At 45.7% G+C, this 24,668-nt stretch overlaps 1 protein-coding gene across 1 annotated transcript; it reads left to right on the top strand.

The window, feature by feature from the left end:
• The first annotated feature begins 342 nt into the window (after positions 1–342).
• Positions 343–2,240, top strand: LOC133903771 (thiol protease SEN102-like). The gene is made up of 3 exons (XM_062345230.1): positions 343–858; positions 1,226–1,458; positions 1,564–2,240. Exons 1-3 carry the CDS (start codon positions 399–401, stop codon positions 1,987–1,989), a joined length of 1,119 nt encoding a protein of 372 aa, XP_062201214.1. The 5' UTR covers positions 343–398; the 3' UTR covers positions 1,990–2,240.
• Positions 2,241–24,668: the final 22,428 nt, after the last annotated feature.

The following is a 24,668-nucleotide window of genomic DNA, read 5'->3' as shown; positions in this document are numbered from 1 at the left end:
TGGATGCATTTCACTGTTACTGGCTTGGTGGCTGGTGCCTTGAGATAAACAAGAGTGACAGGCTTGTAACAAAGCACTGGTAGATATAACAAGCGTCTGACGTGGATCCTTAATTAAACTATGAGTGCTAGCGTCTGATCACTCTCGTAATCGCCCCCCTTGTAATTGACCTAAACCAGCTTCCGGTAGTACATGCATGGTATATCCTTGGGCGGGTCGGCTTTAGGGATGAATAAGAGGCCAAGTTTGGTACGACGTGCATGGCTAGCTAAGAAGCTCTCAACTACCTTCTTCCTTCTATAAAAGGCAACCACCATTGCATGCATCCTCACCATGCACATCAAACACACTTGAACTTGCAGCAACTAATCACTTGAAGCTAGCTAGGAGCCTAGGACATGGAGAGGCAGTACATCCTCCTGGCCGTGGCGGTGCTGGCAATGGGCGGCATTGCCATGGCACAGGCCGGCGGGGCTGTCCCTTTCACAGAGAAGGACCTAGCGACCGAGGCGAACCTGTGGAAGCTGTACGAGAAGTGGCGCGGCGTGCACACAGTGTCCCGGGATCTCACGGAGAAGAAGGCCAAGTTTGAGGTGTTCAAGAAGAACGCCATGTACGTGCACGAGTTCAACACGCGCAAGGACAAGCCCTACAAGCTCGGCCTCAACAGGTTCGCTGACATGACGCTCGACGAGTTCAAGAAGAAGTACACCGGTGCCAAGACCGTCGTCCGCGATGCCGCCAAGCCCAAGATGACCGCCGCAGCCTCCACCAAGGTCGCCGACGGCGACGTGCCGGCCTCGTTCGACTGGAGAGACTACGGTGCCGTTACCCCTGTAAAGGACCAAGGGCAGTGCGGTACGTACTAATAGTATGAATTCAAACTTATTGATCCTGTTTGGTAATATTTGTTTATGGCCTCAGGGTATCCGTTTTATAATGTTTGCTCATATGATAGTTGCTCTCTTGTTTTTAAGAGACTTTAAATTTAATGTGTGGCTTTTTGTTGGGGAAACCAATGTATGTAGATAGGTTTACAGGTTTCATGGGGTTGACATCTATTGTGAGATGATTTATTTTTATTTTTTATTAATTTAGGATTTTCTTGATCTCTACACAATGGTGAATATGAACAAACATTGCAACCGAGAACTAGTTACTACTACCATCCATCATTAATTAATAATCAGTTAACAAAGTAACTGCCATGCATTAATATTCGCAGGGAGTTGCTGGGCCTTCTCGGGCACAGAGTCCGTGGAGAGCATCAACGCCATCGTGACCGGGAACCTCTTGTTGCTGTCCGAGCAGCAGGTACTCGACTGCTCCGGCGCCGGCAACTGTGAATATGGCGGATATACGTCCGGCGTGTTCGATTACGCCATGCAGACCGGAATTGCCTTGGACTGCAACTACCCACCCTACGAAGCCATGGACGACCAGTGCAGGATTGACTACGTACGCTTGCATGCATTCTATTTAATCAATCAACTCTTATGTACGATTACTCATCGCCAAATAAACTAACCATGCAACATGAAATCTCTATCTCTATGGATGCAGAGCAAGACCCCGATGGTGAAGATCGACGGGTTTGAGGAGGTGCCGGCGAACAACGAGAAGGCGCTCAAGTACAGGGTGTACCTTCAGCCGGTGTCCGTCCACATCGAGGCGAGCAACGACCTGATGCTATACCAGGAGGGGGTGTTCGACGGTGAGTGTGGTACGAATCTGGACCACGCGGTGGTGGCGGTCGGCTACGGCGTGACGCAGGACGGCGTGCGCTACTGGATCGTCAGGAACTCGTGGGGCGACTCCTGGGGTGAGGGTGGCTACATCCGGATGATCCGCGACATCGACGCCAAGGAGGGCATATGCGGAATCGCTATGTATCCTATCTACCCCACCAAGAACTGCCCCTGTGCTGCTACCGGAGCAGGTGCTGCTGCTCGTCCCAAACGTGCCGGTTTCGCCAAGGATGAGCTCTGAGCTCGCCGCCGCCTGATCGTTAGATACACACATGCATGATCTATCATCATATATAAAGTGTAGTGTTGTCACGTTCCGTATGCCCAATGGCCATAGCCTTATAGGGGGAGGTTGAATAAAACGGAGGTCCATTTGTTGATGTACAGCATGGACTTTCGCCTTTGTTACTGTTTGATGGCCTGAATATTAGTATCCAATAAAGGCCTACTTAGTTTTATAATAAAAGTTAATTAAGGCCGAGTTAAATGGTTTATTATGTACGATCTTGTCTTCGCCTACGTATTGGTCACTGCATATTGCTCTGTTGTCATAAAGAGAATATTTTTTCTATCCTCGAGAGGTATCTACGAGGGAAAAGTACTTCTACTACCATAGAATTAGTAAAAGCAGAGTGTGTCATAGAAGATTTCTTAGAACTTATCGCTGACAAAATATTATCAGACAGTTGGTAAGATAGACGTGTCTGTAACAAGACAACTATCTAGATGTGATTGAACTCACAGATAGATTTTAAGATTTTATAAATCTGTCTGTTTCTATCATATAGATACAGACAGTGTTTAGAAAAACCCGTATGTGATATTGTCACAGACAGTTTCTTGTATGATCTGTCTCTGTCTATACGATAGACATAGACAGATTTTATGAAAACTCGTTTGTATTTAAAGATCCACGAACGTTTTCAAATTTGACTGTTCATCTCCCCAAGCTCTTTTGGCTTCCTCCACACACAATCTGCTCATCTCCCCTTAATATAAAGTGACAAGGAGTGCCACTGCTACAGAAATAGTCATCAATGGTGGTTTTTTAACTGGCACTGATAGTGCCAGTATCAGTGCTAGTTCCTAATACCAACCAACACTGATACATATTATAGGGCCAAAAAAGCTCATATTTTAGAAATAAAAATGATTACAGCACATACGCATGGAACCAATACACTTGCTGATTTGCAGAGCACTGGCATCATATTACACAATCGAATGTATCAAACAGATATATCAATATCATCGTCCTAGAGAAATCATGCATCAAAAACACATCTAGCTTTTCATGTTTCACCTCTGACATTTCGCACAACCCAACATTAGAGCAGATCAGAGACTTTTTACCTCCAAATATGACCCACCAATTCATCAACCAAACATGTTACACACAACTGATCGATGCGTACAAACCTCATGAATTCTCAGTTCACCCACTAGCCACCACAAACTCAGGGTCAAACCACATCACTACCACAATTGAACAAATTCACACCAAAATAGAGTACTAGAGAACCTAAAAATCATCTGCAATAAACTCACCAATCCACGGATTAGAGAGTGCAATTAGGCTGTAGTACTGGAAGAGACAGACCGTGTGGCAAAATCTTTAGTTCGAAAAACGTGGAAACCAAGATTCGCTGCAAAGGAGTTGATACGAGGGTAATTGGTGACTATGGCATCTCTCAAACCCATAAACCTGAAATTTCAGAACCACTATAACTGGTTAGTACTCTCACTAGATAATTAACACACAGGAAAGCACAAAACTCAAACATCCAAGTACCCACCTCTCAGATAGCTTGGGAACTACTAGCTCCGTCAGATCCACTTGGGCAGCTTCTTAATGCATACATGAAAGCAAGATCTCACCTTTCCACGGTAGAGATGATCGTATACATCGAGCAACTGCGCTAGCTCGAGAATCGTGAAGATATTCTCCTCTCCAATTAGGTTTATTACAGTAGCGAACTATCAATTGGGGAAAAAAACCGAGTAGTGAGCATAGACAGAGAGGTGGGAGGGGAGGAAGAGTCACGCTGGACGAGTACCGCTCATGGGAGGGGACAGCGGGGGGAGCGGAGGGTGAGGAGGCCACAGGCAACACGGGTGGCAAATGCGTCGAGAGATCGAGAGAGAGAGAGAGAGAGAGAGAGAGAGAGAGAGAGAGAGAGGGTTGAGAGCTCCATTGGTGAGGGGTGAGGAGATAAGGCTGAGAGCTCATATGCGGACTTGTTCACGAATGCGTTTTACCTCTGTAAAATTTCGGGTCTGGCTCAAAGAGTATCAGTGCCGGTCTTACTAACGAATCAACACTGATAAAAAATTATCAGTGAAAGTCTATGTTTACAAAATAGCACTGAAGTATCAGTGCTGATTGTCAACTAGAACGGGCACTGGTAATGAGTATTAGTGCTGGTTCAACCTGGCTCAATCATTGATTGAGCTTAGAATGTTACAAATCACCACTGATACTTTATTAGTGCTGGTTTGTGCCTAATCAGTACTAATAGGGCAGCACGGATGATCTATTCTATTGTAGTGTGTTCTTCTTCCTCACTCGTCGTCCTAGTGTTCATATCTTCCACTTTACTAAGAAGCATCATCCTTACTCACCATCCTTGCGTCGGAGAAACGAGATCTTGGTGCCAAATCCCTTTCACTGCACTAAAGTGAGTATCATATGGTTCCCGTCGTGGTTTTGTTAGTTTTTTTTTATTTGTGTATGTAATTGATGGCAATGTCTTGTTTTCATTGTAGATCTACAATGGTGCAATTCACGGCAATCAAGCTGTGGCAGCAAGGGGTTGTCCATATGGTTGCTTAGACAATGCATATGCTAGGTGTCAACTTCAGCCGGGTGGACTTCGTGTTCTTTGCTACTGCGAAGGCCCCCACCGTGGACCTTGAGTATGCTATGTATCGCATTCTCCATTCTGTTCTTCCAAATGGAAATTTCTCCATTGTTGTTAGTCAAAATGGAGATATTTTTGTCAACTACAAGACAAGTTTGAACGCACATGTATTTCTTAACAAGGTTGTGGGACCGAACATCACGACTAGAGGGGGGTGAATAGGCGGTTCACTACTTGATCACACAACGCTCCTCAACGAAAAAGAAAGCGGAAGCAAAATTAGAGAAACACAAGAGAAACCTGCAACCTTGTGACTATGGATAAAGTATGAACACGAGGTTTGATATAAGTTCAAGCCATGATCCTTGTCACAAAAGGCTTAAAACTTCACAAAGAAGACTAAAAGATGGGCACCGGGCAAGGAAGATCTCAAAGTTGATGACTTAGAGGCAATGGAATGCAATATCCAAATTTGTACTATTGTACATGCATTTTATGCCTCTAGCAACAAGAAGATCAACCTCACATGATGCTGAAAATTTCAGCTCAAAAAGGAGAAACGAATATCACAAGCCAAAAGACAAACTCGTAAGGAAACACAGAGCCAAAAGAAGGAGACTAGAAGGAGGTGAGCATGAGCCAATGAAGAAACTTGCACTTCATTAATCTCAGAGGTCAGCCCTATTTTAGACGGATTACAAGAAGTTTTTTTCTCTCCAAAAGCTCTAACCTATTACAAGGCTGAGCCTATACTCTCCTCTACCCTAAAGTTTATCTCTTAGATCTCAAATGGCGGGCTCAAGGGTTACCACCAGCCAACCCCTTCTATTTATAGGCCTAGAGGGGTTGCTTAACCCTTAAGCATCATTGTCCCCAAATTACCCCTTGCTAAAAATAGTCTCCCACCTACCATAGGGGCATTTTGGTCTGAATTTTGCTCCGTCCATTGAATGGCTGTGACACCTTCACGACTTAGCTTCTCCTCGATGCTAGCTTCACGATGATGCCACGTGCACTCCATTATTCTACAATTTTGAGGCCAAACCGCGAAAACATCTTGCACGCTTCTCAAAGCATGACTTGTCGCTGCTTGACTTGCCATCAAGCAAGCATCCCGATGTTGACGCGTGTCTTCCGTCTTGAGATCTTGACCGTCGGTAAGTTTCTCCCACTCCCGATCCCTCAGGCCGCCTTGTCACTTGCACCAGTATTCCTTTCGCTTGACTTTGTCAACACACTGTCTTCATCAACCTTCATCCCATGCCTTGCTTGATCTTCATGTGTGCAGCTAGGATCACCCTTGACTCCATCCGGCCTCATTGATCGTCTGACACCAAGCACCCCACTTGGCCCCGATCACCCGCCATCGATCGTCAAATTGCATCGAACACCTGCACATTAATAGACAAGCAAACATGTATCTCCAGAGCCAAGTAATATCATCACATGTTAGTCCAAATCAAATCCCAATTGAGAAAAATAGATGTGACCCAAAATGTGAACACCGAATGTTCCGATGTGTTCATCCAATGAACACCGGAGCATCCGGTGAGTACATTTCCATTTTGCACCTAGAAAAATCCCTCTCTGGAAAACTCTGTCCGGTTTGCCACCTTGGTCATCATCGGGCAATCCGATGAGTTCAACTCTTCCATGCTTTGCATTTGCACCCCTCTTTGGACAAGTTGGTCTAGTGATCACCTTTTGCCTGCACCGGACAATCCTTCTCTGCAAGAATTAGTCCAGTGTTGTCCTTTGGTGATCACATTTCACTCACTTGAGCATCCGGTGAGTTCTTCTACTCCAGGCACACATTTCAACCTCTCTAAAAATATTAGTCCGGTGCTTACCTGTGCACACACCGGACCATCCTGTGCTTGATTCAAATTTTGTTGCCAGAAGACATTCTCTATAGAATTTAGTCCGGTGCTCATATCTGTCATACACTGGACTATCCGGTGAGATCAAAAACCCCCACGCCGGATTGTTCAGTGAGTGAAAACCTTCTGCACCGAACTAACTCCAATTCCTTGCAACTTTGGTTAGACAAGATTATCATTGCAGTACATACCTATGCATTGGCAATCAAACAATCACTCAACCAAAGCCATACATTCTCAATCACTCATCACAAAGCATAAACCAAGGCACATCTCAACTTGGTTTCTCAATCTCCCCTTGATGAGTGCATTGACAACATCACAAAGAACAGAAGAAGGAAATTAAGAACGCACAAAAATCTCACCGAAAAGAAAATAAAGGCAAGCCATAAACTTCAAAAGCATAAATCCAAAAGCTCTAGCTACCCCTTGATGAATGCAATTTTCATTATCGATTTTCTCTATCATTCAGTATGCAAGTTTTGTCTTTGTGGATTCATGCATTTTTTCTCCCCCTTTGGCAATGCAAACATCAAGGACTAAACATGAAGATGCAAATGAGATGCAAACCTACAAAGCTTCACATAGAGATCACAAAGCACTTGCAAGAATAGAGATGTCAAAGTACTACAAAGAGTGAACAATATAACTCAAAAGCGTACACGGATTCAAAATGATTTCATGGCACAAGCACTAAGAGTATAGCAAGTTTTTTTTCATTGTTGTTCGATTATCCAAAAGATGTTAGTACAAAAGCATCCACAGTTTCATGACCAGTGAAAAGATTAGAGATGCTAGTGCTATATCAAATTCAAACTAGGCAACCACGTTCTCCCCAACGGGCTATGCAAACCCCCACATATCAATCCAAACCTTAGTTTGACAAGATAAATAAAAGTATTCTTAGCATAGTTAAAGAGCATAATTAGAGAGTATCTTAAGTTTTAGCATTGTGATCATTTTACTATCCTCAAGTGAACTTAAGCAACCATGAGTTTACTTCTTTGGCAAACCTCATGAGCATTAAGCCTCCGTATTGGATTCATGTTCAGCTCATAACTTGATCATTCATTTCATTTTTTCATCAAATAATTCAAGATATGCACATTTTTCATAAAGCCAAAACAAGTTGTGTCTTTGTGACACAAAAGAACACATGCTCTCCCAAGGGTTAAGCATAGGCTAAACATTTACATAGACAATGTTCAAAGACCCCCAATCCGTTGAAAAGAACAAAGCAGCCTAGCACAAGCTTTTCACAGAACTAGCCCTAATATAAGCACTGATCACATTAAAGCATCTCCTCAAGGGTGACAAGTGATTAATATTCATATTTCAATTTCATGCTCAATAAAATCAAGTTTGCTCAATAGATTTCATGCCATGTCTCAAAAGGAGACTACGCTTGCACAAATTGTTACACATCCATTCTCTAAAGCACAAATTCAAAACTAGTACAAGAAAATGCCAAGAACATATAAGTAAAGCTTGCTAACATGATTATCTGACATGATGCTATGCAATGCAAATGCAACAAAAGTAAGATATAGTATTTACAAGAGCAACTCCCCCTTACTCAATGCTATAGGGATGGCACACTCCAGCTCTCCTCTCAAATAGGCAAATCTTGTGGTATCAAGAGGCTTGGTAAATATGTTGGCTAGTTGGTGTGGGGTATCAATGTATTTCATCTCAATATCTCCCTTCTCATTGTGATCTCTCAAGAAGTGGAATCTCACATCTATGTGTTTGGTTCTTGAGTGCTGGACTGGGTTGTTGGCAAGGCTTATGAAACTGATGTTGTCACAAAGAAGTGGCACATTCTTGAAATCCAACCCAAATCTCTCAAAGTAGCAACCATCTATAAAATCTGTGAGCAACAGTTAGCAGCAGCTACATATTCAGCTTCAGCAGTAGAGTGCATAACGCTAGACTGTTTGCGAGAAGACTAACACACAAGAGAAGTACCTGAAAAATGATAGGTACCCATGGTACTCTTCATGTCAATTCGACAACCAGCAACATCTGCATCAGAAAAACCTCGAAGAGAGAGAGAGAGAGAGAGAAGAGACGAAAAACCAAAGACCGTACTCGAGGGTGTGCTTGAGGTACCAGAGTATGCGTTTCACCACTTGGAGGCGAGACGTTCGTAGTGAAGCTTGGAAGTGAGCACACAAGCACATGGCGAAGTAGATGTCTGGTCTTGTTGCTGTCAAGTACAGGAGGGAGCTAATCATGCTATTATACTCTCGCTGGTCCACCTCCTCTCCATCTTCATCTGGATCAAGCACCGCCGAGGTAGCCATCGGTATCACCAAGGGCTTCATGTCGCTCATGTCAAACTTCTTCAGCAAATCCTTGGTGTACTTCATTTGGTGGACGAATGTACCTTACTTGCATTGCTTGATTTGCAGTCTAAGGAAGAAGCTGAGCTCACCCATCATCAACATCTCAAATTCTCTATTCATAGTTTCTGCAAACATGGCTACAAGAGCATGAGAGGAACACATAAATCTGAACAAGTAGGAAATCATTGCCGTGCTTGAGAGTGAACAAAGTTTTATCCATGGATCCCATCTCATACTCAAGCTCTATCAAGAATGACTTAAACCTTTCATACCAAGCTCGAGGAGCTTGCTTAAGCCCATACAAAGCCTTCCTAAGTGTATACACTCTATTTGGGTATTTAGGATATTCAAAGCCTCGGGGTTGTTTGACATAGACTTCTTCTTCTATGAAGCCATTAAGGAAAGCACTGACATCCATTTGGTGCAACTTGAAACCTCGGGATGCCACAAATGCTAGATGAATCCTAATGGCTTCTAGCCTAGCTATGGGTGCAAAGGTCTCTCCAAATTCTATCCCCTCTATCTGGGTAAAACCTTGAACCAGAAGTCTAGCCTTGTTTCTCACTATAGACCCATCCTCCCCTTGTTTGTTTTGAAAACCCATTTGGTGTCGATGGTGTGAACATTTCGGGGTGGTTCTACAAGGACCCAAACTTGATTTCTCTCAAAATTTTCTAACTCTTCATGCATGGCATTGAACCAATTTGAATCAGATAAAACATGTCCAACATCATGGGTTCAGAAGAAGCAACGAATGTAGAATTTGTAAAATAAGCATGAGAAGAAGATTTAGACCTCGTTACCCTCTCATCAAGATCTCCAATCATCATGTGTGGAGGATGAAGTCGCTGAATGTGTCGAGGGGCCTCACGCCATGAGAGAACCTCCCCCTCAAACACAGTTGGTGTAGGCTCGAGAGCAGCCAAAGAGGATGTAGTGGCTATAGGACCCTCTACTGGAGTGGAAGAAGCAGGAAGCAGCTCTAGAGCAGTTGTAGTCAAGGGAAGTAGTGGATCATCCTCGCCATCACCGAGAGCTGGAAGGTCGTCATCTACAAAGATGCTCTCACTCATCTCATGATCACCTATATACTCAAAGATAGGACTAGCACAAGGGGTTGATTTATCAAAGGTCACATCACATGAATCTATAATTGTGTTAGTGTCAAGATTAAAGACACTGTAAGAATGACCATGAAAAGAATACCCCAAGAAAATGCCATCCGAAGAGCGTAACTCAAACTTGTTATGATTGCCACGCTTTAGAATGAAGCACTAGCAACCAAAGACTCTCAAGTGCGAAACCTTGGGCTTCCTCTCAAAACATAGCTCATAAGAAGTCAAATTCAAGATTGAGCTCAAGAAAATCCAGTTGGAGATGTAGCACACAGTGTTTATGGCATCAGACAAAAACTTCCTAGGAGTCCTATACTCATCAAGCATCGTCCTAGCCATCTCAACTAAAGTTTAGTTCTTCCTTTAAATAACGTCATTCTGCTGAGGAACACGAGGGGCAGAAAATTGGTGCTCAATGCCATGTTCAAGACAAAAGGCATCAAAGAGATAGTTCTTGAACTCGATACCATTACCACTGTGAATTGCTTTCAATGCACCAGGGAGTTTCTTGAATAATCTCAAAGCCAATCTTCAAAAGTGTGAGAACACTTCATCCTTGCTCACAAGAAAGAAGACCCAAGAATACCGAGAGAAATTATCAACAATGATAAGTACATACCACTTCCCACCCGCCGAACGAACTCGAGATGGACTAACAGTGTCCATATGAATTTCTCCCGGTCATTTAGTCATCACCAGTTTAACTGGTGGGTGAGGAGAGGTAACCATTTTGCCATGCTGACAAGGAGCACAAACAAGGTTCTTCTCAAACTTGAGATTGGCAATCCTCGGATCAAACCTAGGGCACTCAAACGAGTAAGCAAATCAAAGCTCATATGCCCTAGTCTCCTATGCCACATCCAAAGCTCAGAAGAAGGTTGAGCAATCAAACAACAAGAAGAACCAAGAGACTCAAAAAAATATGCTCCAAAAACTCTCCCTACTCTTGAAATCTTGCAAATCAAAGCGCCAGAAGAATCAAGAACTCGAGAAGTATCACATCTGAAATGCACTTCTAAGTCCTCATCCAACAACTGAGATACAAAGAGAAGATTGTATCCCAGATGCTCCACCAAAGCCACATCTTTGAGAGTAAAACTCTCATTCACCCTTACCGTACCTTTAGCTTTCACCCTTTCTTTCGATCGTCCTCGAATGTGATGTAATCATGTTGCTTTGTCAGGGTGAGACTGAAGAACCATGATGCATCATTGGTCATATGGCGCGAACAACCAGAGTCAATTAGCCACTTATTCTTCAGGTCTCCGCCTACCACCTACATCAAATAAGACATGCTCGATTGCTCAGTGCTGGGGTAAGTAAGAAACTTCCTGGGAATCCAGCACTGAGACACTCGAGGAGTAGAGGTAAAAGCAAGGGAATGCAAGTCAACATTAGCACGCTAGGGACAAGAACCACAATGAGAAAAACGTGGTCGATCAAAGTGCTGCGATTCAAAACCTCTTACACGTGATCCAAAAACATGAGTCATGGTAGGATCCACGTCGGGCAACACCTCTAGAACAGAACTAAAGAGCACTAGAATCTCATGGGTAGGAGTGAGAAAAATGGCTCATGTACACCAACATAAGGGCGGTACATGTTCTGGTTGCTCCACTCCCACTCACGTCGCTCATCCCTCCTACGGTGAAAGCAAAACCCAACTAGGTGACCCTCCCTCTGGCAGTAGGTGCAGTGATAGACTCTCTCAGAAGCAAGGTTACCGGTCACTCTAGGCTCAGTCACATGGACTCTCATCTTTGGCTGTGGAGCTCTCTTGTGGTGGAATGGATTTCTTTTTGAGTGGTTGTGGTGTGGGTTTCTTCTTGGTGGGTTGTGGAGGAGTATTGATTTTAGACTTTTTAGCTTCTAGGGTAGTAGGTGTGGTGAAAACAGTCTTCCCAACCCCAGAATAAGCAACCCTCTCAAAACCCAACCCAATAGCCTAACCCGCCTTATCGGCATACATCTTGTTCTTGCCCAAGATCAAATCCTTCTTGCCCTTGCCTTCTGAGCACTTCTCCACAAGAGAAAGGAGATACTCTTTTTTGGCCAAAAGCTTCTCAACTTACCTTCTGACCCAGCTGAGCTTGTCCTTAAGGATAATACAGGTGGACCAGTTAGGCTGCACATCCTTAGAACTCTCAGCACTCTCCAATCTAGACTCTAACTCTTTTATGTGCTTGGCATTCACATCAACATCCTTTGAGAGCAAAGGGAAATTCTTGCAAGTGCCTAAGAGAGTAGGTTTAGACTCTTCCTCAAGGAGCTTCTTCTCGGCAGTCTCAAGCCGACTGACAACTCGAGCATGCATATTCTGAAGCTCGGCAAGTTCAGTCATGACCACCAAGAAACACTCACACTCATCCTCAACCTTGGACCTAATCCTAAGCAACTCAAGCTCAGAAAAAGAACATTCTAGCCTAGACTTGAGTTCCTTAACCTCATGAATCATTTTCTTAAGCAATCTATCCTGGCTAATGAGCAAATCATTCAAGGTATCAACCTGAACTAAAAGCTGATCATAGGTGAATGGTACCTCAGAGGGTTCCAGCTCAGGGACACTATCGTTGTCGTCCGCCATGAAGCAGAGGCCAGTGAAGTCCTTGGCTTTCTTCTTGTTCTTCATGGGCTACTCCTCTTCCTTCGAGCTCTCCTCTGAGCTTGAGGAAGTGTTGATGTCGCTGAGAGCCGCCATGGCTAATTTCTTGGCCATTTTGTCACGGTTCTTCTTGAAGAAGGGCTTCTTGTCCTTTTTCTTGTGCTTGTTGTAGTTGTGGTTGCGACCTTCCCACTTCTTGAGCTTGGGGCAATCCGCTTCAAAGTGGGTGGTATCACCACACTCAAAGCAAGCATGGAAACTGCCTCCAGAGCCTTCGGCCTCTAGACTCCCAACAAGAGGTTGGGCCCCCAGAGGTTGCAGACCCCTCCAGACCACCCCTTCGGTGCCCATGCGACCTTCCGAAGCCTAAAGATGCAGCCGACCTTTGGAGATAATATCAGGGAAGAAAGGACACCCCTGCAGCCAACCTGACGCGAGGTGACAGGCGATTAATGTCGGTGCAAGTGGTGCTTATCCTGACACCCTAGCACGATGAAAGTGGCCTGACACCCTCGCAGAGCAGCGCCAGGCCACAATTGGCAACCGGCTCACCCCTCAGGGGGCAGGCACCACAATAGTTATCACGGTAGATATTTATCTTCTATGTAGGGTAAAAAGTAGTTATCCAGGATAAGGCCCGTTAATTCGATTAGGTCCTAGATATTTGTACATCATGATAACTTGTACACTAAGCTACGTACACCCTATAAATAGGGGGTCGTGGTCATCTGGGAAGAGGGAGACCCCCGGAGAAGGATTTTTCTCCTCTAATCAGATGTAGAAACTCCTCTTGTAACCAGTTGATACACACCATAAGCAAAAGCACAGGATGTAGAGCTGTTATCCGACCAGGAGGCCCGAACCTAGTAAAATCTCTTGTGTTCTTAGGTCCATCTGAGACACACCCCTTCTCTCGCTCTCTTCTCAGCTCATTGTTGTCCCTAAGCTTGAGCTTCTTTGTTAGAAGAGGCTCCCGCCATACTCTATTCACGCAAGACATCCTCTTGTGCCAACAGAGGTCGAATCCACTGCCTGTGCACCCATGTTATCCAGGATGTGGCTTCTCCACTCATTACTTCCAAATCTCTCTCTCTCTCTCTCTCTCTCTCTCTCTCTCTCTCTCTCTCTTGCTGTTGTAAGGGTGAGGTCGGGTCGCAAATCTACCAAATCCAGCAACTGGAGGACGCAACTGATGGTTGGTGCAGTTTCTGAATGTCGGGACGAGGTGCTCATGTTCCTCATTGTCTAGACAGAGGTAGGATCTGCCGCCCATGCACCCTTGTCGCCCAGGAGGTGGAAAGCCACTTTAAATTTGGCGTGATGGTGGCCCACTCTTTGAGGTCTGGGCAACTTGTTTCCCACTGCGCCCTACTCAAGAGTGCTACAGTAGATCATCAAGCTTTAGCGACATTGCCATTTCGCAATGATTTGCTTTAAGGGTTATACAAATTTGCCTAGTAACTGATTTTTAGAGGTACGAAATTGCTTCAATTTTGCCTAGCTAATGCATCGAATTGCTTTCCCAATTTTATTTGTAGTTATCCAAATGTTGCTTCTCAAAGTCACATAATTGCATGCAAAATGTTCAGTTGATTTGGTTTTAAGGTTGTACTGATTTGCTTCTCTTGTTGCAGAAGTTAGCTACTAAGTTTGTATTGATGTGCCTTTTCATTTTGAATATGCACAACATGTTAATTGATTTTTGCATTTTTCCAAGTTTGTACTAATTCGTTCCCAGTGGTACAACCGAATTGCCCTCAAGGCTGCACACTTTTGCTGCTACGAATCCTTTTTATGATCCACCTTTGTGAACCTTCATAGATTTGCTTATTGTTGACTATTGATTTGCTTACTAATTTGTTTCAATTTGCTTCTTTTTTTTTCTTTCCAAAATTGCTTGTTATATTGATAAGTAGAGTAAATTACGTATTCCTTGCTGCTATAATTATGTGATGTGATTAATGCATGGACGTGAATGCCTATTAACATTGGACTAATCTACATATGCATACTTCCACACGCATGATGCCTAAAATGAGTGGTAGCCTGATTAGAAAAATATCTAATCAAGTATAGTTTCCTCATTAGGGTGTGCATGCCAAAGAACTAATACATTGCGGTAGCCTGGTCCATACAATGCTCTTGTTCAGATATATTTTTACTAAACATAGGTGTATATGCATAAGCCTAAAAAATGTACATGCAATTTTTAGAGCGTCGATACTTTTGTTACAAATATTCTCGTAACCACTTACTCCGTATAACAACTTTTCGTTCAAAATACGTAATAAACCTTCTAAAAGGGGACTATTATATTGACGCAAAGGAGCAAAAGAAAAACTGAAACGTCCTCCATCAACCTCAGTCAGAATCATCACAGCCCATCGACGCGACCGTCCGCGGAGAACCTGGCTGCCGCTAGTTAGCTACTCGCCGGGCAGGAGCGCCTATGGACGCTGACACCTTCCGTCCCCACCGGCGGCGGCCTCCGAATCCAAGAGTAATTTGTCGTGTCTTGTTGGCACGCGTAGGAAATACGACTCTGGCGGCGGCGGTGGCATCCTGCTTGTGGCTGTGGTCGTTGCCGTCGCTGGCGTGGCTTCGGCTTCTTGGCCTTCTTGTCTTCCTCATCAGTGGCCAAGCAGAAGCAGGAAAGACGCTGAATCCACCCATGTCGATGACTACGCTCGAGGCGGCGATTGGTTGTCCGAGACAGATTGCGAGTTGATTACAGTACAAATATACCCCTAACCATAAGAAACCTTCAAAAAGAGGACTATGGACGCAAAGGAGAAAAAAAACTAAAAATACTCCAGCAACATCAGTTAGAACCATGGGGAACTCTTCGACACGGCCCTCTGTCGAAATCCTGGCTGCTGCTCCTTAGCTACTCGCCGAGCGCGAGCGCCTGTGGGCGCCGACACCTTCATCCGACACCGGCTGCGGCCAACGTATCCAAGAGTAACTCGTCGTGTCCGTTGTTGCCGCGCGTGGGAAAGAAGACTCCAGTGGCGGCTGCGGCCGCGGCGGCGTCTTCTTTGCAGCTGCGGTCGTTGCCGTTGTTGGCGCTGGCTTGGGCTTCTTGGCCTTCTTGTCTTCGTCGTTAGTGGCGAAGCAGAAGCAGGAGAAGAAGCTGATTCCACCCATGTCGACGACTTCGTATGAATCCGCGATTGGCTTTGCGAGATTGCGAATTGATTAGTTCTGATTAGGTGGTACCTACGAGATCGTCAAGCGAAGTCGTGCAGTTAAATATAAAGGCTGGGGCGCGGCCAGGTAACTAGAGTACGAACCGTTTTCGGACTTCGACTCCAACGTGGCACGTAGGTGACCATGGTGTGACAAATTCTGTGTTGTTACTAATTCCCACGTTAATTATGATCAAATTAGTTTCTCTCACTATTATGTAGTTTATTAGTGATAAAAATTTAATTTGCCACATGATATGATATTAGTGACGAAAAGTAGGGAGGATTTTTGTGTAGGAGAGGAGGCGACCATCGGGGAGGAGCGTCATGAGTTGGCACTACAAGAGATCGTATATTAGTGAGAAAAAGTTTGTATCAAAATTGTGTCTTGTCACAGTTTCCTATGTTAATTGTAAATAAATTAGTTTTTATCACTATTATATAGTTTACTAGTGACAAAATTTTATATCAACATAGGCTATACCAATAATGATGAAATATAGTGGTGAAATATTATTTTACCACTATTTACCAAGTTAATTGTGACTAAATAATTATTTCCTCATTGTTATTTAGTTTATTAGTGACAAATTTTTTTATATTGCCACTAGTTATACCATTAGTGATGAAATATAGTGGTGAAACAGTATTTTGCCATTGTTTATCAGGTTAATTGTGACTAATTTTTTTCCTCACTATTATATAGTTTATTAGTGATAAAATTTCATATCGTCACATGATATACTAGTGATGAAATGTAGTGAAAATTTTTTGTGTTTCACTAATTTCCACGTTAGTTATGATCAAATTAGTTTTTCTTACTATTATGTATTTTATTAGTGACAAAAATCTATATCACCATATGATATATAATTAGTGTTGAAAAGTAGTAAGGATTTTTATGTTTCGCTTATTCCCACATGCACTAAAGCACATTTTGCAGTTCTGCAATAGTCACTTGTAGTGAGCCCGTATGTTACTATGCACATGAGCATACTACGCTCCACAAATCCAATGAAGTCAGATGATTGGATCGTAAGAGAGCACATAGGTAATTTTGGTAATTGGTTACGTCAACACATGATGGGTACAGATACCGACGATGCGCTGTTGGAACTGTTGGCTAATGGGCCGTCAACTACAATTCATACATTCCAAGCATACGATATCAATGGCTATATATTTTATACAGAGCACAAGACAACAAGAGCACTAATCAAAATAGCGGTGTCCGTATTGATGCTTACGACACGCTGATAACAGGGAGACCTACTGTTGATGGTCCCTCTATTTTGGTGCTAATGGGTCAGACTCTCAGGGGGAGTCAAGGTCGACAAGTATGGTATGACTACCGTGGACCTCAAACTCGTCGGATACAGAGAACAACCATTCGTGCTTGCCAAGGATGTTGTACAAGTCTTCTATGTAAAGGACCTGGACCCAGTTAATAAGGAGGATCATCACGTGATTCTTCAAGGAAAACGAAAGATTGTCAGAGTTGAAGATGTTGTTGATGAAGAAGACTGCGACAAATTCGATGACCTGCCTCCTTTTGGAGAGAATGTCAAACTTTCTCTCATTCATGACATGGAGGAAGCTACCTACATACGTCACGACCATAACGAAGTATTAATCGTTTAATGAAAGCAGCTTTCATGTATTTTTGTGACCGTAACAAGAAGTAACTTTTTGAAAGTTCAAATCTAAGTGTCTGTCGGTGGATGAACACCGCAAGCGGGGATCCTGATTCTGAATCTACCTCGTACGTGGGATTAATGCGAGTATATGGGATCTAGGCGGGACGGATGATCGTCGGCTAGTAGGAGTAAATGCACAAGGGATTTAGACAGGTTCGGGCCGCACGGAGCGTAATACCTTACTCCTGTATGTCTAATGTGCTATTAATGCTCTTGGAATGCCTTTCTTTGGAGCTCTGTGTTACAAGGTTTTTTGGTCTATCTATCAAGTCTTGAGCTTCGGTCTTCAAGTGCCGGTCTCTTTGAGCTTGTTCAACATCTAACTTAGCCTCAACTTGTTGGACCCTGTCTTCGCTTCGACCAGCCTCTGCTTCTATGAAGTGCTCCCCCCTTTTATCCTATTGGGGGGAGGCTCGGCATGCCCAGATCGGGGGTACAAGTTTCCGTAAGTCATAAATGGAAAGCAACCATTATGGGTCTACAGTTTCATGTTACGGGGGTTGAAAATGCGCCTTTCGGTCGGTCCCATCGGTTATTACGCCCTAACTTTAGCAGGTGCTGGGGAGCCCACCGGCCAGCCGTTGAATATCCACGCATGCTCATTCGGTCAGAGCAGATCTGACACGGTCTGACGCGGCAGGGCGACAGGCGATACGCCCAGTCTTCGCAAGGCTTTTTCAGGCTAGCAAGGGAGAAAGACCAACTAACCTTGGCTCTGGGAACCAAGGAGCACCCAGGATGCACCAGAGGTAAGGGTGTGGTGCCTTGGACAGAGGGATTCGCAGAAGTCATCGAAAGTTACAAGTGTCGGAAGAGAAGGAGAGAAGAACTCGAAGAACGGCTGGCTGTAGTACGATAAGAACTTGTACAGGAGCGTCAGATGACAGACGGTAAAATCAAGGGACCCAAAAGTTACTTGGATTTTGACTTTCCCCCCAAAAGTTGTTTTGTTGCAAAAAACCCCTAAAGGTTTGGTTTTGTTGCAAAAACACCCCCAAAAATTCAAAAAATTTAAAAACAATCACAAAAAATTAAAAAAAAGAGACAATTTAAGACATTTTTTGAAATTTGTTTTCAAAAATAATATCCTTTGCATCATATTTCATGGAGAGTAAGTTTAAAAAAAAGAAAAACGTGGAGCTCATTTATTAATTTGAGTTAAATGCATAGTTAATTATTTACTAATCTAAAAATCATGAAACAATTTTTTTAGTCTTCTTACATGATCCTCTATCTTGTTAAAATACATGAAATCTTGAAATAGTTATTGTAACGTGCAAGATTGAGTAAATGTGTTGCACATAGATTAGTTCATAACTAATCCATAAAACCCCCAATATTAGTAAAACCACTTTTATTAGTTTACTTAAACAATTATTTGTGTAGGAAAAGTAATGGTAGACATGACAAAGTTAAAATAACATGAGTTAATAAATGAGCTGCACATTTTTCTTTTTTTTTTCCAAACTTCCTATCCATGAAATATGATGTAAAGGATATTATTTTTGAAAACAAATTTCACATAAGGTCTGAGAATTTTCTCTAGTGTTTTTAGAATTTTTTTGTGTTTTTTTATTTTTTTGAATTTTTGGGGGGTTTTTTGCAACAAACTCAAACTTTTGGGGGGTTTTTTTTGCAATAAAACAACTTTTTGGGGGGGGGGGAGTCAAAATCCAAGTGACTTTTGGGGGGGAGGGTTTGCATTTTTCTCCAAAATCAAAGAAGCACTTTAGCAAGTAAACAGGTAGCAACAAGGTGAAGAAAATATTGTGAGCCCTGGTGGTCGTCGGAGCAGCTGCGCGTCCGCGGGGTTTGCAGAAGAAGAATCGGCTCGTTACCCCGTGGGCGACATCACAGAAAGCAAAATGTGCATGCTTGTCGTGCCCACCTTCAACATTACCACCACGGTAGCTATGGGGCAGGTTGACCAATGCGTGGAAGGAGCTCTCTTCAACGATCTTTCGATACCGCAGGGATACGCCAAGGTCCACGTGGACTCCGTACGAAGGCCGTACCATAAGATTGAAGTCCACAGAGGCCATGCCTTGCACATTGGCTCTGGCCGTGACTCGTAATATCCAGGGAGGCAAGGTCCTTCCCCTGGCCATCGCCGCCACCTAGGCCCTTGCCTCCGGACTGATCGCTCACACTTCCAACCCACCTCAAGCGCTTCTTATGAACTAGGGGTGCCTCCGACAACTCGGACATCGAACCAGTATGCGAGCTTCCGAATGCTAAGGGCCGCCGGGGGGGGGGGGGCGCACACACTTGTTTTCCAGCAGCCCTAGGCTCTTGAGGATTCCGCCATGCCAGAGCCCCCACGACAAGGTAAAAACAGACATGATTGTACCGCTCCCAACTCCGTGCCAGGGCCACCCGCCACTCCTGCTCCGCTATAGTAGGGGGGGCCAGGATCACCATTGCGATTTCCGCCGTGCGCTCCAGTGAGAGGCAGCACTCTGAAAGAAAAAAGACGGCTCACATCGGCAAATTGAGAACCCAACTATAAAAGGAACTCACCAGCGCTGATAGGCGGACCGGAATACACCTAAGGCCACTCTTCCGCACCTTGCTCAAAAACACAATTCCAACCCGTTTGGAGGGGCCAGACATGCAACATGGTGAACTCCTCCATAAGGTCACGCATGCTCATCTTCTCGGCCACCCTCCGGAGAAGGGCCAGCCGCGAGGCAAACTGGTCATCCGTAATCCCCGTCTCTAGCTCTAGAACATACGTGATATCCTGATCCGTGGAACGAATGGGTGATGCAGGGCCAATGCTGTAGTAGAAGCACCGCTGCAACCAGTCGGTATACCACCGGCCATTGATGGCCTTCGCCGGGAAGGCATAGCGATACTGCGGCCATATCTGGAAGTTGATACTCCCAAGACTGAGGGGCCTCTTCGTCCCCTCGACCTTGATCAACTTCGGCTGGTAGCTGGCAAATTGGAGGGCTACGAAGAAATGCGCCCTCCCTTCACACCCCTCCGCCCGCATGGCCCTCTCAAAGGTGGCCAGGCGGGCAATGGCGTTGCCGTGGAGCTGCGGGAGTTCCATGTAGAAGTGGCGGAGCACCTCTTCAAGCAACGACACTAAAGGAAAACCCGGGCCTGCCTCGAAGAAGGCCTCAAACACCACAACCTCATGGGCCAGAGGCTTCGGGAGGTCCTCGTCCAGCGAAGGCCGAGTGACAGCTTGGAGGGGATCTTCCCCTCCCTAACCATCTGGTAGAGCTCCTCGTCACCGATGACATACAATCCCACCACGGTGGTTTGCCGGAAGTGGCTTTTGTTGGCACGTCGGATCTCCACTCCCAGCGGCGGTCCCATCCGCAACGGGGAAGCCGATGACACTTGAGGGTCCCCTACCATGGCTACTTCGGCCATCTCCCCCACCGCCCGAGTTTCAGCTTCACTCGAGGTACTCAGGTCGGCCATATGAACCACAAGAGGATGGCGAAAGGCGCTAACCTACGAGAGAGAGAGAGGAGTAGAGTTCAAGAAACAACTCATGCAAGGCAAGAGACGCTGAAGACAGAGGCAGATGAGAACGAGGAGTCGGCAAAAGGGTTGCTCTGGGCAATTCCCCTCCTGCTACAAATGGGGGGCAAGCGCCTTCCTTTCGCCTGCTAGGCCAAAATCATGGGGGAGCGAAACCGACTCCCTTGCCCCCACCCAACGACAAGACGACATCCGTCCCACACTCTGCCAGATAGGGCAGGACTACACCTCTCCCTAGGGCACATTCAATGTCCCTATCACCAACGTCATCCAACACGTTGTTCTGTCACCTGGGTCAAATTTTTCAGGGCAAGCCAAACGATTCTCGAACTGCGAGCCATCAACCACAAGTCAGGGACCACCGGGGGCCCTGCTCTGAAGGAACCACGAGCCCGACCGCTCCGCTGTCTGCCCCCGCAAGGGGCTACTGTTGGGGTCATTATTAAGGACCCTCGACGGCCCTTTGGCTTAATTAGCTTAGCCTCCCAAAAAGCCTGTTCCCGTCTTCCGAAGCCCCGGCCTTCCGGAGCTCAGCCTCCCGAAGGTTCGGCCTCCGAGGCTTCGGCCTCCCGAAGCCTCCCCTTCCGTAGCCCCAACCTTCCGGAGCTCCACCTTCCGAAGGCCCGGTCCCCAAGGCTTTGGCCTCGGGCTGCCCGTGCTGGCTTCCCAGAGGTTACTGGATGACGCATCAGTCCTCAGGAAAGATCTACCAAAAAGCAAGGACCAGTATTACTTTGCCTACGAGGAAGTGACCGGCATTTATGCCTAGGCTAGTGGACGCCGCTCTAACACCCCAGCATGATGGTACCTATCCTGACACCCTTGGCGGTGCGGCACCGGGCCGCAATTAGCAACCGGCTCACCCCCTTCAAGGGCAGGCACTACGATAATTACCACGGTGGATATTTATCTCCCGACAGGATAGAAGGTAGTCTTCTGGGATAAGGCTCAGTAATTTGGCCGGATCCTGAATATCTGTACATTATGATAACTTGTACGCCAAGCTATGCATGGCCCTATAAATAAGAGGTCATGGTCCTTTGGGCAGGGGGACGGACGCATAGCACGAATCATAGCAAACCTGTGATTCTCCCCCCAGATCGATCCATTTTCCTACCATCAATATACTCGTGGTGTTCCTTCCTCGCAAACTTCATCTCCAAGCTTGAGTCTCCTCTTTAGAAGAAATTCTCGCTGTATCTGGAGCAAGACGAACTCTTTCTCCAACACACCCCATGTACCAACAAATGATCAATGAAGGCATATCCTTTCTAAGCAAATTTATGTGACAAATTGAACTTCTTTTGAAGTACTAGCATCATGTAATTGCTTTTTTTTAACATTTCATCTTGCAATTCATGAAACAAAATGTTGTGATCAGTTTAAGGATAAAACTAATCTCATGTATGTGCTAAGCCCAGAAGGGTGCGGGCGTGCACGCATCTTCGACTTCCCGGACCGGCGAAGACAATGGATTCCTTCGCCTGAAGAGCGAAGCCCAGGTCCGCAGTCTGTATCATTCACAGTAGGCGAAGATGCAGGCTGACCCTCGCTGGGGGACGAAGGCAATCCTACGGGCATCTGAGCGAAGGAGGCTTCGACGCCCTTCGGAGAGATGGATCACCTCGACACAGTGGTCGGCCCAATTTCGGTCGCCCAGGGTACTTCTGTAATTATGTGATTATGCTTATTTGTACCATAATGCCCCTGGATATTCCGGGAATGTAGCAGGTAAGGGGGTAGGATTCGTAAACAGCACCTGTGGTTGCCGGGTACAGGCTAAAAATAGAGCCACAATGCAACCGAAAAGATAATCAAGAAACTGTTCCGCCTCCAACACGTGTCGCTCTGAGTGCCCTTCGATATCTCCGTATCCAAAGGCTCTCCCTGTCTGGGAACCCGGTCCCAACAGTTGGCGCCGTCCGTGGGATCGAACCCACGAAGACATGCGACCCAAGAAGAAATCGAAGCCAGCCGGAACAGTGGAGGCGTTACCGGAGCCCCTAGCCGTGGCCAGGCCTTCGGCTGATAGACACACTTCGGGCATACCAGGATCAAGTAATGCTTCGGCCGGGGGAGCTTCGAAAGGACGAGAACGGCACTGCGAAGTTGAAATAGGACCACAACAACCCAGTGATGGCCGCCAGGGTGAAGCAGTCCGGGTTAGCACGGAGCGAATGCCGGTCATGGAACCAACAGATCGCATGCACTTCGGTCCTCCAGAAAAACAAGGAGAAAGGGAGAGAAATGAAGAATGGGAGGACGTCAATGACTTCGCAGAGTTTGAGCACGAGGAAGAAACAAATGAAAGAACAGCAAGGCTAGAAGCCGAAGAGTTGGAAAAGCAGCTAGCGCAAAAGAAGCGCATGTTGAATGGCCTAGCGGCGAGTCGAAAAGCCACAGAGTACTGCAGGTGGGCGGATGAAGCTAGAAAAACATTGGAAAAAAATCCAGGAAGAAATCGATATGCTCCACCAAGCGGAGGGCATGTCTCGCCGGCTAACGCCGCCGGGAGACTTGATACGAGCTTCGCAGGAGATTCGGCGAAGGTCATCCATAGGAGACCCGGAGTCCCCTCTGGCAATGGATCTGCAAAATCAACCATGGCTGCTAGGATTCAAGATGCCCAGAGTGGTTATGTTTGATGGAGAATCAGACCCCAGAGAATTTGTCATGAGTTTCGAAGCAGCTGTGGAGTCTGCTGGAGGGGATGATGCAACCTTGGCGAAGGCCTTCGTATTGGCCATAAAGGGGATAGCAAGGTCCTGGTACTCCGTGTTGCCCCCGGGATCCATATATTCACGGGAGCAGCTGCGCAGTGCACTATACAACAACTTCCAGGGGAATCGAGCAGACAAAATCACCACAACCGACCTCTTCGCGCTGAAACAGCAACCAACAGAAACCTTGCAGAGCTACATGCGCCGCTTCGTACACATACGTTGTTAGGCGAAGGGGTTGAGCGAAGATACAATCATCGATGTCGCAATACAGGGCATCAGAGGCGAGCTATTAGCAGGAAAGCTCACGAGAAAAAGACCCGAAAGCGTCCAAGAGCTGCTCAACAAGATGGAAGAATACTCAAGATCTGAGCTCGATCATCTCCGAAGGAAAAACGAAATGGCAGCTTCCAAAGTAAAACAACATGCACCGGCTAGAGAGGCAGGCAGCAGCAATCCTAGAGACAGACTGCACCGTCCAAGAAAGTCCGAAGCCTCTGACTATCCAAGGCAAAAAGAAGTTAACCAGATCAATCCCAGCCTGCTCGAAGTAGTTCAAGGATCATGCAAAGCTTACAGCTTGGCCAATAGGGGAGGCCGAGCGGGCAGGGGAAGAGGCCACGGAGGCCGAGGAGGACGGGTTCCACAGGACTCGGCAACCTTTTAATGCGAGCTGCATGGCGAAGGAGCCAGCCACCGGACCAAACAGTGCCCACAAGTCGTGGCTATGAAAGAAAACTTGGCAAAGCATTCTGTTGATCATGCAAGGACAGTGCACCATGCAACAAGCTTCGAAGAAGCGAAGGATGGCACAACCACAATCAGAACATGGCGTTTCCAAACCAATGGCAACAAATTCCTGCACCACAGTATGCACAAGCAACTTCACCTCAGTTTGATCAAACAAGGCAAATGAACCTCCAAGGGGAGCTACCTCCGCCACCACCAAGACCCGCAATCGAAGCACCACCAGAAAGTAGCAAATCAGTTAACACAATAAATCGTGGG

This window comes from Phragmites australis, chromosome 21, assembly GCF_958298935.1.
Source record: "Phragmites australis chromosome 21, lpPhrAust1.1, whole genome shotgun sequence".
NCBI lineage: Eukaryota > Viridiplantae > Streptophyta > Magnoliopsida > Poales > Poaceae > Phragmites > Phragmites australis.
Note: the sequence above shows the minus strand (reverse complement) of the source record. Positions and strands in the feature narration are given on the sequence as shown.